Source organism: Echiichthys vipera (genome assembly GCF_963691815.1).
Source record: "Echiichthys vipera genome assembly, chromosome: 1".
Lineage (NCBI taxonomy): Eukaryota > Metazoa > Chordata > Actinopteri > Perciformes > Trachinidae > Echiichthys > Echiichthys vipera.
This window is the reverse complement of record NC_139826.1, coordinates 19823891-19837913: the sequence shown is the minus strand read 5'-3', so window position 1 is coordinate 19837913 and position 14023 is coordinate 19823891. Positions and strand designations below refer to the sequence as shown.

General features: G+C 40.9%; 1 protein-coding gene across 1 annotated transcript; it reads left to right on the top strand.

The window, feature by feature from the left end:
• Window positions 1-284: 284 nt before the first annotated feature.
• dna2 (DNA replication helicase/nuclease 2) lies at window positions 285-12800 on the top strand (the record flags this gene model as incomplete). The annotated part of the gene is made up of 24 exons (XM_083920017.1): window positions 285-332; window positions 1178-1231; window positions 4030-4945; window positions 5287-5404; window positions 6066-6215; window positions 6445-6628; window positions 6777-6925; window positions 7192-7314; window positions 7459-7705; window positions 7842-7956; window positions 8193-8349; window positions 8479-8670; window positions 8797-9054; window positions 9152-9265; window positions 9347-9456; window positions 9767-9876; window positions 10056-10184; window positions 10735-10827; window positions 11020-11213; window positions 11314-11403; window positions 11695-11908; window positions 12071-12160; window positions 12319-12504; window positions 12618-12800. Exons 1-24 carry the CDS (start codon window positions 303-305, stop codon window positions 12798-12800), a joined length of 4206 nt encoding a protein of 1401 aa, XP_083776143.1. The 5' UTR covers window positions 285-302.
• Window positions 12801-14023: the final 1223 nt, after the last annotated feature.

Here is a 14023-nt window from a genome sequence, read left to right as displayed (position 1 = left end):
TGATGTCATTTCCGTTGCGCGTAACTGAAATTTTGGCGCCCCGACTGTTGGAAACAAGAGAGATAACCGAGACAATAAAGAAGATGTCTCCAAACACTGAACGGGTCCTGTAGCTTTTGCGGAAAAGTAACGTTAGCCAACGGTCTTAGGGGGGTCGATAATCGGCTGGTTGTGGAGATGCAGTCGTTGGTTAGCTGAGCCCTGACAACAAAGTCGGTCAGTTAGCTGAAGATATCGCTAATAAACAGCTCATTTACCTGTGGAGGAAACAGACAGACAGACAGACATACACCGCCCACACCATGAACAGGACCAAACTGAAGAAAACCAAGGTGAGTTCAGAAGCTTTAGCTGTTTTTTTTTGACAAAAAGATCACGAGGTACAGTGACGTTACCAGCCTCCAATGAGACTGTAAATGTGACACCTGTCGCCTCATTAACTCAGCTGCATCTGTCTGGCTTCATTAAGTTCTGTTCACCCCTACAGTGCAGCCATCATTTATTATTTTTCTGGTCAACATTGAAGGATATCGCAGACCTAAAACCAGAGACCAGACCCTGTTTACACATTAATCTACAAACAGTAAGACGTTCCACACAAGTGACGTTTTAAATATAAATATACATGTTTTATTTGCTCTTTGCATTATTTCAGTACAGCCGGATACTGTTCATAGTTCTATAACTTTATAAGGTTTAATGTTATATTTATCTTCCCCACAGTTCACATAGACAAAGACAACACATTAACAGCACAAAACACAATAAACATCACAAAATTACAATAAACATCACACAATCACAATAAGTCACAATCACAATAAGTCACAGCTTGGGCAGGGAAATGGAAATCCAGAATCTTTGAAAACCAAGATTATAACTTTATTGCAACTTTATTGTTGTTTTTCAGTTTCATTTTGTACCTTTTGTTTTATTATATTTGTGTTTTTAGCATTAATATGGAAGAAGCAATCTTAATCTCGTTGTATGTACTTGTGCAGTGATAATGAAGATATTCTATTTTAGTTTATGTATGACCTACATATGCTCTTAATGTCTAAATGAACATGAACAATGATTTATTGCTTTTAAGTGTCAAATGTGATGCTCTGTTTTGACTTGGTGACAAATGGCACCAGTGAAATGCTGTCAAAGTTTTCTTTGTGGTTTCTGCCAGGCACCAGGAGGGAAGGACATCTCATCCTTCTTTTCCTCTCAAAACAACCAGAAGGTAAATTTTATATATTTTTTTCTATTAGTAAGTTGTTTCTCTCTTTGCTCCCTTTTTAATAGCTTTTTGCCCGTTTTCATTTTAATATTATATTATGTCTCACGACAAGACATTCAAAATCTCATCTTGATATTATTACTTAATGTCATTATTGATAAGTTAGAAAAATGGACATTGAGAGGTCATTAACAGTAATGAGCATGCAGTACCTTGAAAAAGTCTCAATGCCCCCTGTACCTTTTCACATTTTGTCACTTTACAACCACAAACATAAATATATTTTATGTGATAGACCACCACAAAGTAACACATAATTGTGAAGTGGAACGAAAATGATACATGGTTTACAAAAATTTAAAAATCTGAAAAAGTGTGGTGTGCATTTGTATTCAGCCCCCATGTGTCAATACTTTGTAGAGCCACCTTTCACTGCCATTACAGCTTCAAGTATTTTGGGGTATGTCTCTACAAGCTTTGCACATCTAGAGACTGAAATTTTTGCCCATTCTTCTTTGCAAAATAGCTCAAACTCCGCCAGATTGGATGGAGAGCTTCTGTGAACAGAAACTTTCAAGTCTTACCAGAGATGCTCAATGGGATTTAGGTCTGGACTTTGACTGGGCCATTCTAACACATGAATATTCTTTGATCTAAACCATCGAATTGTAGCTCTGGGTGTATGTTTAGGGTCATTGTCTTGCTGGAAGGTGAATCTCCTTCCCAGTCTCAAGTCTTTTGCAGCCTCCAACAGGTTTTCTTCCAGGATTTCCCTGTATTTAGCTCCATCCATCCTCCCATCAACTCTGAGCAGCTTCCCTGTCCCTGCTGAAGAAAAGCATCCCCACAGCATGAGGCTGCCACCACCGTGTTCCACAGTGGGGATGGTGTGTTCAGGGTAATGAGCAGTGTTGCTTCTCCGCCAAACATAGCGCTTTGCATTCAGGCCAAAAAGTTAAACTTTGGACTCATCTGACCAGAGCACCTTCTTTCCCGTTTGCTGCGTCCCCAGCATGGCTTGTGGCAAATTGCAGACAGGACTTCTTATGTCTGTTTTACCAACAATGGCTTTCTTCTTGCTACTCTTCCTATAAAGGAGAAAGGGGGTTCTCCAGGAATTAGCTGGGTTTAGAGCGACAAGGTGTATGGTGTGTGTGTCCCCGTTAAAAGACACGGATACAGGTGTCCAGGTTAGTCATGGATTTATTTCACTTTATTTCATCTGTAATAACAACAAAGTAACAATCAGTACACGGTATATGATGACACAAACATAATGACATAAATAAAATTACAAATGACTGTATTCAGTACTCAAGTATATTCTATAAATAATAAAAACTAAACCAATCAACTCAGGTGAGTCGCACATACAGCATAACTTAGTTTATTAGCTAGAACAACACACCAGCATAAGATAGCTCAACAATACACAATAACACAAAGGTAACATTCACTCAGACAGTTATGACGTCATTAGGCTCACCTTCTGGCATTTACACACAGTAATAAAACCAGGGAGCGGCAGTTGAATGTTGGAAAAGGGCGAAGGAGTTACACGTTATCTGCCGCTGTATCGAGAGAAACTAACATTCACAGCACAGCACTTCACACACAGGCCTAGCGCATTCACTAGCGTCAGAACGGCAACGGGTCGTTCAATAGCGTCGGTACCATGGAAACTTGACGATAAACTCAATACAACTGAACAGCATTTAATTAAGAACACTTGAACAACATGGGCTTTCTAACACTTCCATAAAGGCCAGATTTGTGGAGTACTTATAGGAACGTATAGTTGTCCTGTGGACAGATTCTCCCACCTGAGCTGTGGATTTCTGCAACTCCTCCAGAGTGACCATGGGCCTCTTGGCAGCTTCTCTCACCAGTGCTCTCTTCGCTCTGTCAGTTTAGGTGGATGGCCATGTCTTGGTAGGTTAGCAGTTGTGGCGTACTTCTTCTATTTTTGGATGATGGATTGAACAGTGCTCGTTGAGATGTTCAAAGCTTTGGGTATTTTTTTTTATAACCTAACCCTGCTTTAAACTTCTCCACAACTTTTTCCCTGACCTGTCTGGTGAGTTCCTTGGTCTTCATGATGCTTTTTGTTCACTAGTGTTCTCTAACAAAGCACTGAGGCCTTCACAGAACAGTTGTATTTATACTGTTACTTAATTACACACAGGTGGACTCTATTAACTAATCAGGTGACTTCTGAAGGCAACTGATTGCACTGCATTTTATTTAGGGGTATCAGAGTAGAGGGGCTGAATACAAATGCAAACCACCCTTTTCAGATTTTTATTTGCTTAAATTTTTGTAAACCATGTATCATTTTTGTTCCACTTCACAATTATGTGTTACTTTGTGTTGGTCTATCACATACAATCTCAATAAAATACATTTAAGTTTGTGGTTGTAAAGTGACAAAATGTGAAAAAGTTTAAGGGGCATGAATACGAGGCATTCAAGGCCCTGTATAGTACTGAAATAGGTAGAAGCATATTTCTGTCACCAAGTAAACATTCACATAAGTTTGAAAAAAATGATAGCACTGACTCTGCATTGCTATAATAAAAATAATATATATATATATATATCAAACCATATTAGCATAACAAAGTTCCCATATAATTAATATTACATCAGCATAGTATCCACCACGTCTAATTTTCTTTAAATTTTGCTTCTTTTTCTTTACTACTATAATACACTATTGCATTTCTCTCTGATTATACATAAGTGTACCACTTATAATTTAAAGGTTACATATTAAGGTACTTTGACTGTGTTGCTTTTAGGACTTGCCATCTTCCAGAAAATTATCCATCACTGGCAGCGCACTCGCCAGAACTGAACCTCAGATCAAAGATGGTGAAACCTCTACATGCAGACCGTATTCCCCCTTAAAGAGGAGTATCCTTGGGGACCTTGAAAACCTCCTACCCTCCTCACCAGATCATCTGTTATCTGTGCCCGAGACCCCCAACAGTCAGATCAGACTCGCCTTCTCTTCTTCCTCCAGAGATCCAGGTCCACCGAGCCCCCAGCCCAGCAGAGATGTGCCAAGTCTGGAGAAGCTCAGCCAATTGTCTCCCATCTGTCGTAGTCCCCACTCCAAAGGGCAAAAAGCACGGAGAGTTATGACAGAGGAGGGAGGGAATACCAAGCGTAAAGAGGGATGGTCTAGCTCCGTAAAAAGACTTATCAGCCCTCCTCAGGAGCCTCACAATGCCAAGAGACCAAGAAATGCCAATCCACCAACACAAATAACTGCACCCAGCACCAAAGGCAGCAACCTTAAAGTAGCGAGGCCTGTGACTGGTCCTTTGAAGGCACTTTCCAACGACCAGTCAGAGGGTCACAGCAGAGGTACTGAAGTGGTCTTTAATGACAACAAAAACTCTATTGGGAAGGAGAGAAAACATCAGAAAGAGAGAGACGAAAATGGGAAGGATTCTGGTTTTACTGTGATAACGGAGCAGAAGGCAGCTGAGGCAGAGGCCAATGGAAATCTACAAACTCCTCTGCATAAGAATCCCAACACTTCCACTGCTCACATGCACAAACATAGTGCACAAGCTATCACACCAACACTACAGAAAAGTGCAAAGGAGGGAGAGATTGACCTTATTAAGGCAGGAGCTACAAGGGCAGCAATGACAACGAATGGAAATGGCGACAGTGCGACACCATCGGATCGGGAGCAAACTGGAGGTACACTGATAGGGTTGGGATTTTGATTGCCACCTACGACATTTTTTATAGAACTGCATGTTGTTGACATTAAATATGACACAAATATGAGAATGCATCTGAAGGGGTTGAATGTGTTTTTCCTAAGCAAAGTGATGAAACAAAATACAATGAAATGCAGCCTTTCAGACTAGGACAAGACAATTAAGCTATTTAGTAATATCATAAAATACCAGATGACTGTATATTGTCATATCGCGGTATTAGAATATAGGCAGCTCTAATTCACAACCATTTCTTTGAATTTAGTTTGTTTTTATTCTATGCTAACGTTTTTTTTGTGTTACTTTTTCACTCAAAAGAAAATAAAGGAATGACATCAGGATGTCCAGTGGAAGAAATGTTGGATGAGAGCTGGTTTGCTGAGCAGATGGATCATAATGAAGGTCTTGTCAAAGAGGATGAATCCAAAAAACCCTGGTGAGAAACAGGCAAACTCTCTGGCCTTGTGAATGTTGCTCGGTTAGGTGATGTCAAATGTGATGATGTCAGTGATCAAGGGAGAAAGATGAAGTTGAAGAAGGGCACGTGACACGTGCGTTTAAGTTATCAATAGAAATTCACTTGATATGGTGACCAATAAACGTTGAAAAGCTTTTATCTCACTCTGTCAGTTCATTTATTAATTAGTTAATTTATCTGATAAGGACAGAGAATTTTAGTCAGTAAGAAAATACACAATTTAAGCATGGCGGTGTTAGCAAGAATGCTAATTTACATCGGTAGTCCCTAGGCAGGTAACTTTACAAATAATATACAATTCACAAGTAGAAAAGGTGTAATGCAACATGTCAAGTTAAAAACAATCACAATTTGCATTTGCCTTAAGTCAGTGTTTGCGATGAGTCTTAAAATTGGAATATGTACAGTAGGCTATTCCAATATTTACTCAGCTGATACGAGCCTCATAGTTGAAGTGAGTATATGACTGGAAATCTGCCAGTGACACCAAGACCTACATGTTTATTCTTCCAGGTGTTTAAATTCATTCAGATGTTCAGATGTAGAAATGATGCATGACAGATGCTTGAAAAAACACAGCATGTATAATATATGATAAATATCCTCTCTGTACATACAGGAAGGTGCCAGACCATGTGATCCTTTCTGGAGGCCTAAACAACCGCTACTGGGTATTAGATGTGGAGGAGACACCTGCCCACAAAACACTGACCATCTCATGTTCCAGATCTCTACATCCAACTGAGACATGTCTGCTGAAAGATGGATGGTAATACCTTGTGTGGATCTTCTGTTCTGTTAACACTGTCATTCAATTCCCCATTTAGATCCATGGTTTACATCACATTTTTCCCTACAATGACCAGGTGCATCCCATATTTGTAAAAGTAGTACAGACTTATTAACTTCATCATGTGCCGTGTTAATGTTTTTTTGCTTTATATGTCTTCTTTATGCGTATCTCTGTCTTTATATGCTTATAAAATGATTGTTTCCAGGGAGATGACGCCTGTTTGTCGTGGTGATGTGGTGCATTTAGAGGGCTGCTCTGATAGAGGATCCTGGGTAGTGGACAGGGAGCAGGGCTTCCTGGTTTTACTACCCGATAGCCTTATCTCAGGTACCAGCATCTCTAGCTCCATCCGCTGCATGAGACGTGCAGTACTGGCAGACATGTTCAGGGTAAAAGGCTTTACTAATACAATTAATATCACTGGCTGCTGTTTATGTTTGTTGATTATTGTGTATTATATTAAATTTTCCATCTTATCTCAAAGCTGACAGTGCAGTTCAACACTCTTTAACTTCTTTTTTGTTTGCCATGATGCAGAGTTTTGACGGTGGCTCCAAGCAAATGCTGAACGGCACCATTGTCCATGAAGTCTTTCAGAGAGCAGCTACAGCTAAAGATTTTTCTTTGGAGACACTGTCCAAGCTGGCTGACCAAGCTCTGTGCAGTCCTCAGTACCTGGGAGACATGTAAGTGGTCAGATTGTATACTATACAGGGCTGCAGAGCTTTTCATGAGTGCAATGATCAGTGTGGATTTTGTTAACCAAAACTACAACCAAATATGTTTGTCAACAAGCCTTTTTTCCATGATGAAGGTGAGAAGGCACCAACGTCATTAAACACTAACTTTCACTGAAGATTTTACAATGTGTTGCATGTGATGTTTTACGTGTTTTACTTGATGTTTGTGTGCATTTGTCAGTAATGTTTGTGTTTTGTCCATTTGTCTTCAGGTACAGTTTGGGCGTAAGCCAGGAAGAGATGAAGCAGGAACTGCATGATTATCTGCCCTCACTGGAACATTGGGCAAAGGAATACCTCAGCTCCCGAACACCAAAAGCCATCAGCCTCAAAATGTATCTACACACACACCACATGTTTATATCTTGTTTTAATGAATGTGACGACTATTAAAAGTATTATTTATTCAAACCAGTGCAAGTGAGGTTTTGTCGATTTTAAAGAGCTGTTTATATGTTTCTCTGTCTTGATCACCTCAGACCCGGCAACAGCAGAACCCCAGGCAGGTGTCAGGACTCGACAACTGTTGTCACGGTAGCGGGGCTGGCAGATATAGAAGAGAACGTGTGGTCGCCGAGATTTGGTCTGAAAGGAAAAATTGATGTGACGGCACGGGTTCGAATCCAAAAACCACGAAGCGGTGGTCCCAGAACCCCTGAGGAGAGGACTGTCCCCCTGGAGCTGAAAACTGGAAAGGAGTCAAACTCGATAGAGCATCGCAGTCAGGTTGGTGGACCACAGTGTGCTCAACTCGCTAGACATGCACTTGTAGATTGGTTGGGTCAGGTGCAAAGGCAAGTTTACACTGATTGATGCCAATTCAATGAGGTTGACTGACTTAAAGGGTTTTTTTTGTCCATAGGTGATTCTTTACACTCTGATGAGCTTGGAGAGATACAATTCTGAAGCTGGCTTCCTGCTTTACCTCAAGACAGGCAACCTACACCCTGTGGTGGCCAGCCACATGGACCGCAGAGGTACAGTGCTTAACTAATTTGCCCAACACCAACTGTGAACAATCTAGCTTCCTTAAATGTATTATTAATGTATTTGCATAAACACACACAGTCCCATTTTCATCTAAATTGTGTGTGCTTGAATCACAACCCAATGGTGCACTGAAACCAAAGAAGAGCCTTGTTGTCTGCTTACACTGTTTCACAGCAGCATCTTCCCCCATAACCGTTATCGCTGAACTCTTTGTTTACCCCAGAGCTGCTGAAGCTGAGGAACACCTTGGTTCATCACATTCACAAATGTGTAGAGAAAGAGGAGAAGCAGAGCCGTTTGTCTCGACTTCCTGACATCCTGACAAATCGACAAACCTGCCAGTATTGTCCTCAGCAGAGAAACTGTGCTTTATATGAGAGGTGAACTTGTTAAACTCATTTTGCAGCCATGTAGATGTAAACCATTAGAATTTTATATTACGCTTAGCAGTTAGCATTTACCAGTTCATTAAAAAAAAAACTCACCGCCTGTCCTCATCATTCCCCCAGGGCGGTTGATGGCAACTCTCCAGATGTCTGCGAAGATGTTGTGCGCGACTTCATACGGCATGAGACGGGTCACCTGATTCCACCACATTTAAGCTATTTTTCCCATTGGCTGCTGCTCTGCTTCCTTGAGGCTTCCAGCATGGAGGTCAAGAATGGCCGAAAGCGTGTGTGGCTTCAGACGGCTGAGGAGAGGTAAAAAGCTGCTCACTCAAATTTTGACATGTAAACAATACCAGTAAAGTAAGATTCAATATTGAATTATAAAACTTGTGTATAAAAACAGCCCCTTCATACTCAATAAAACACATTTGTTTCTAGTGAGACGAATGGGAGCTGTGTGGGGAATGTGCAGCTCAGTGGCCCAGTGATCGTGCAGTCTGAAGGGGTTTTCCTCCATAATTTCCAACGAAGCAGTGTGGCGCAACAGAAGGGTTTGGCCAGCAGCGGTTTGGCCAGCAGTGGTTTGGCCAGCGGGGATCGCATCGTTGTTAGCGACCAAGAAGGTCGTCTGGTTGGTTTGGCAACAGGATACTTGTGTGAGGTCAGCAGGACCTTGGTCAGCTGCACTCTGGACAGGTGAGAACAAACCCACATATATGTGACTTATTTCAGAGAATTATTTGGACTTTTCTTTCACCTGATTTACATCTGTTTTGTTTATTCTGTTTTACAGAGACCTGTCTAAGTTCAGTGATGTGATGTTTCGACTTGATGGCGATGAAGGTGTTGTGGGCCTCAGCACTCACCTCACCAATCTCTCCAAACTGATGGAAAACTGTCAGGACAGGTATGTATTGGCAAAACCAATGAAGGAAATTAAGTAGGTGAAAGTTAAAACAATAGCCTCACACATTTTGTATTTGTGCAGTGATCGTCTGAGGGAGCTGGTTGTTGACCTTCGTCCTCCAGAGTTTATTTCCAACCTCAGCTCTGTTCTGCCAAGAGAGGCCAAGGACACTGTGGCCAACATCCTCAAAGGTGACAAAGCTGCTTTGCTCTGTTCTTCCACTCTGCCAATCTCATTTACTTTCTTTTGTCCTTTCCTAGGTTCAGTTATCTTTTACTTTTCATTACCGTGGGGGACAATGGTATAGATGACCAACTTAAAATTAGAATCACTTCCTCAGAAATTTTACACAGTGGCCCGATTTGTAGTTTCATACTTAAATCAATCATAAAACATTTTATAACTACATTATTGATCAATTATTGTCCATTGTTTTATTGTATGAAAAGATGTCGTCATTTGTGAAGAATTCCCGTTTAATTCATGCATTTGTGTGTGTAGGTCTCAACAAACCCCAGAAGCAGGCCATGAAGAAAGTGTTGTTATCTAAAGACTACACATTGATTGTTGGCATGCCAGGCACAGGCAAAACTACAACCATCTGCACCCTGGTAAACACAGCAATGATCCATAGACTTCACCTCTCCTGAGCCATAAATTAACATTATGTATTCCCTAGCGAGACCAGAGCACTTAACTAACACCTTTCTCTCTTATTCCTCTCATGTGGCACCCGCCACCATTCTTTTTCCTTCTTGATCTTTGTCTCTACCTCACTTTTCTTTTTCAGGTTCGCATCCTTCACGCATGTGGGTTCAGTGTGTTGCTGACCAGCTACACACACTCTGCTGTCGACAACATCCTGCTGAAGCTAAAGCGTTTCCGGGTTGGGTTTCTGCGTCTTGGGCAGGGGCAGAAGGTGAGCATTTGTAAATGCTCTCAATGTTTGTCTTTTGGTGTTAATTAAATGTTTATAAAATCGTTTTAATAGATAGTGGTGGTGTTGTACTGGATTGCATTATGTTGAAAGGTGGTCCCCATCACGTATGTAGTTAGGGAGGACAAACATTAGAAACACTTCTCAATATAATGTAGTCCAGTAAAACACTACTGCAAACTCAAGCCTCAATAATAACATAAATTAAAGTTACACATTCCCGACAATGTCAACAAATACTGATCCTCATAGATTTTGTCATGGAAGTTAAAGTTAAAAAAATAAACAAAGCAGTTGTTTTGGATTGTACAGATGAACCTAATAAAGTGTCTGAAGAACTCGAAACATCACTCCTGAATGTGCCAGTAAATTAAACTTAAGGGAGCTACAGTGTGCCAACCTTTGTTTATCTTTTCATTGCTGTCTTCCACTGGTCCGGCACCTGTCATCTGTGGTATCAAAAGTCAAGATCTCTTGTTTTGTCCCATCTGACTCGATTCTGATTTCTCTCGTTTTCTGCCGCCCCCTCCAGGTTCATCCAGACATCCTGCCATACACAGAGGAAAGTGCAAGGAAGAAGGGAGTCGGCACGCTGTCAGAGTTAGAGCAACTTTATAACAAGGAGGTGAGGAGTGTGTGGAGTATTATAACTCACTAACAACTAACAACTTTAACTGATTTATCTACACTGAAATCTGAATTTCAGTGTTTTTACTGCATCAAGAAATGTCACTTATTGATAATGTAACTTGCAACATTTAAAAAAAATAAAAGAGTAAACATCTAACCTTTTGATACCGATCCTATCTCTTTCTAGCTGGTTGTGGCAACCACCTGTATGGGCATCAAGCATCCCATTTTCACACGTCGCCGGTTTGATTTCTGCATCGTAGACGAAGCTTCACAGATCAGCCAGCCTATCTGTCTGGGACCCCTGTTCTATGCCAAGAGATTTGTCCTGGTTGGAGATCACCAACAGCTGCCACCAATAGTACAAAATAAGGAGGCGAGGTATATTTCAATATGTAGGGAATTTGACAGTGTCAGTTTAGTAATTAATGAGAAGTAAAAATAATCTCTTAACTTTTTTTAATTTGTTTTTTTTCCCCAGGTCCCTTGGGATGGACGAAAGTCTATTTAAGCGACTAGAGCTCCATAGTGAATCAGTGGTCCATCTCAATGTACAGTACCGGATGAATAGGTACACCTGCAGTACATACATAGACACTGTAATCTTGTTCTATTTATTATTAGCTCATCCTTTAGAAAATTCAAATGGCGTTTGAACTCTAATATTATTTTAGCACAAACTTAATTATTATCTGTAATGAATAAAATCTGGATTTACTGTCAATGAAGCTCAGTCTTGCTTTACTATCGGAGAGAAAACTTGATTCTATTTACATGACGACAACAAAACAGCATGGCAGGAGTTGTCATGACAAATGAGAGCCCCACTGTATAATAAATGGTGTGTAATTTGTGTTTTTAGGCAGATAATGTCTCTCAGTAACTCCCTGATGTATGAAGGCCGGCTGGAGTGTGGGTCAGAGAGGACAGCCACAGCCCTGCTCACCCTGCCCTTCCTGCTGTCTGTCCAGTCGGAGCTTAGTTCCTACTCTGAGACTCATCCACAGCACAACCTGGCTTGGATACAGGCCACATTGTTGCCCAGCAACCCTGTTTGCTTCCTAGATTGCTCCATGGTTGGTAAAATATACAGTGCATGTGGAACGTTTTTAAATGATTGTGTTGAGGTAGAAATTATGATCATATGATTTATGTGAAATAAGATTGTTTTTCATATTTGAAGTAAGACAATGGCGGTGCGCTGGTCTACATTTTGTTTCTCTTCATTGCTTCATTAGGTGCCAGCACTGGAGTCCGTGGAGCAGGGAGGCGTAAGCAATTGCACCGAGGCTGCTCTGATACACAAGTTGCTTTCACTGCTGATAAAGGTACATCAGATGCTCAAGTATTTATGGCATAATACTGTGGGTTTTAAAGACCTGGCTTTATTCTTAGGGTCATAAATATGTTTTAATACAGTGAAGAAAATGCAAAAGTCATTGTAGCTAGTTGTCATGCTAAACCCTGCTTATTTTACCTTCTTCAGGCAGGGTGTAAGCCCAGTGACATAGGCGTTATCGCCCCCTACAGACAGCAGTTAAAGAGTATCTCTGCTCTGCTGCAGTCCTCTGCGTTCATCGGTGTGGAGGTGAATACAGTGGACAAATATCAAGGACGGGACAAAAGTCTGATTGTCTTTTCCTTTGTCAGGAGCACTGCAGAGGAAGGAAATGTAAGTGGTTCCCTTCGCATCTCATCTTCTCTTCTCAGTGCCTCAGTGTCTGTATATGTGAGCAGATGAAGGGGAACCTGACCTGATTCTCTGCTGCTTCTCCTTTTTCATAGTTAGGAGAGCTGTTGAAAGACTGGCGTCGCCTGAATGTAGCCATTACCAGGGCTAAACACAAGCTGCTGATGGTGGGCTCTGCCACAACACTACGACGCTTTGCACCTGTGGAGAAATTACTCAACCATCTCCAGGAACAGAACATGATATCCTTTAATTACATAGTACAGTACACTCTTTAATAGGCGTACCATTTGCATTAATTGTAGTAATTTATTTCATATTTACTTTCATTGAACAGCAAATCACCTGTCTTCCCAACAAATGGTGAGGGTACAATACTGCTTCGATGTAGAATTTGAATGACTTGTAAGCCTGTCACATGTTTCCTTTTTGTTTTTGTGTCTACAAAGTTGTTGTTTTTCCTGAACCCTTCTTTCACATTATCCAGCTTCCGACAGCTGCCCACAAGGCCTTACCAAGCATGTTCCTGTGATAGACGTCATGGTGGTGTTTAATGTCACCTGTCTGTCCCACAGTGGAGCAGCCAGTAGCTGTGGATCACCTCAACAGGGCAGAGATAGAAACCTGACCTGCAAACACACTCCATGATCTGGAGGCTGTGATCAGTTGTTAGCACTTCAAAATCTAGTCATTTCTGTCCATCTGGAAAAAATAATTCTGTTAAAAGAATCTCAGTGGCCACCGCCTGTAACCTAATGTTGCAGCTCCGCCTTTGATTATTTTGTGTCCCACTTTAAAAGCATTTGATGGAGATGCAGATTATACTTATTGACACACTAGGACCATGGAGCTTCTGATCGGTACCAAACTAGTTATGTTTTATAGTAGAATGATTTTACATAAGAGACTTTATTATACAACAGACTTGGAAAAATAAGTTGCTTTGTTGTGTGGAATATGGATAAACAAATGCACCCTCAATCTTTTCCTATTGCTGCATTTCAGCTGATCATTAGGGCACACTCGCACTGTCACACATGTTCAGTTTGGGCTCCTTAAATTCATACTGACACAAGTGGAGGGCAGGGGCAAGACTTAATAAACTCAATCGTCAGACTGAACCTCAACATGCTTTGTTAGCCAGAGACCTTTAGGCTACAGCTGTGATTCTTAAAGATGATCGTTTTTTATGCAACACACTTAAAGCATTTTAGTTTAAAAAGGATCTAGAGTGAGTCTTCATTCAGGTCTTGTCACTATTCATAACCTGTGATGTTTTTTTCAAGTACCTCTACTGATACACTGACGATATTTTACATTTGACGGTTGGTACTTCCTCTAAGCAACAGACAACACACAGAAATTCATTAGCAATGTCAATATGGGGACCAAATTGAGTTATTTCTAGTTCATGTCACTCAGCTACAACAGTCAGAAATCAAATCAGTCAACTGAAACTCAGTCTTAAAAGAATACTTCACCCACAATCTATTCTTTCTTG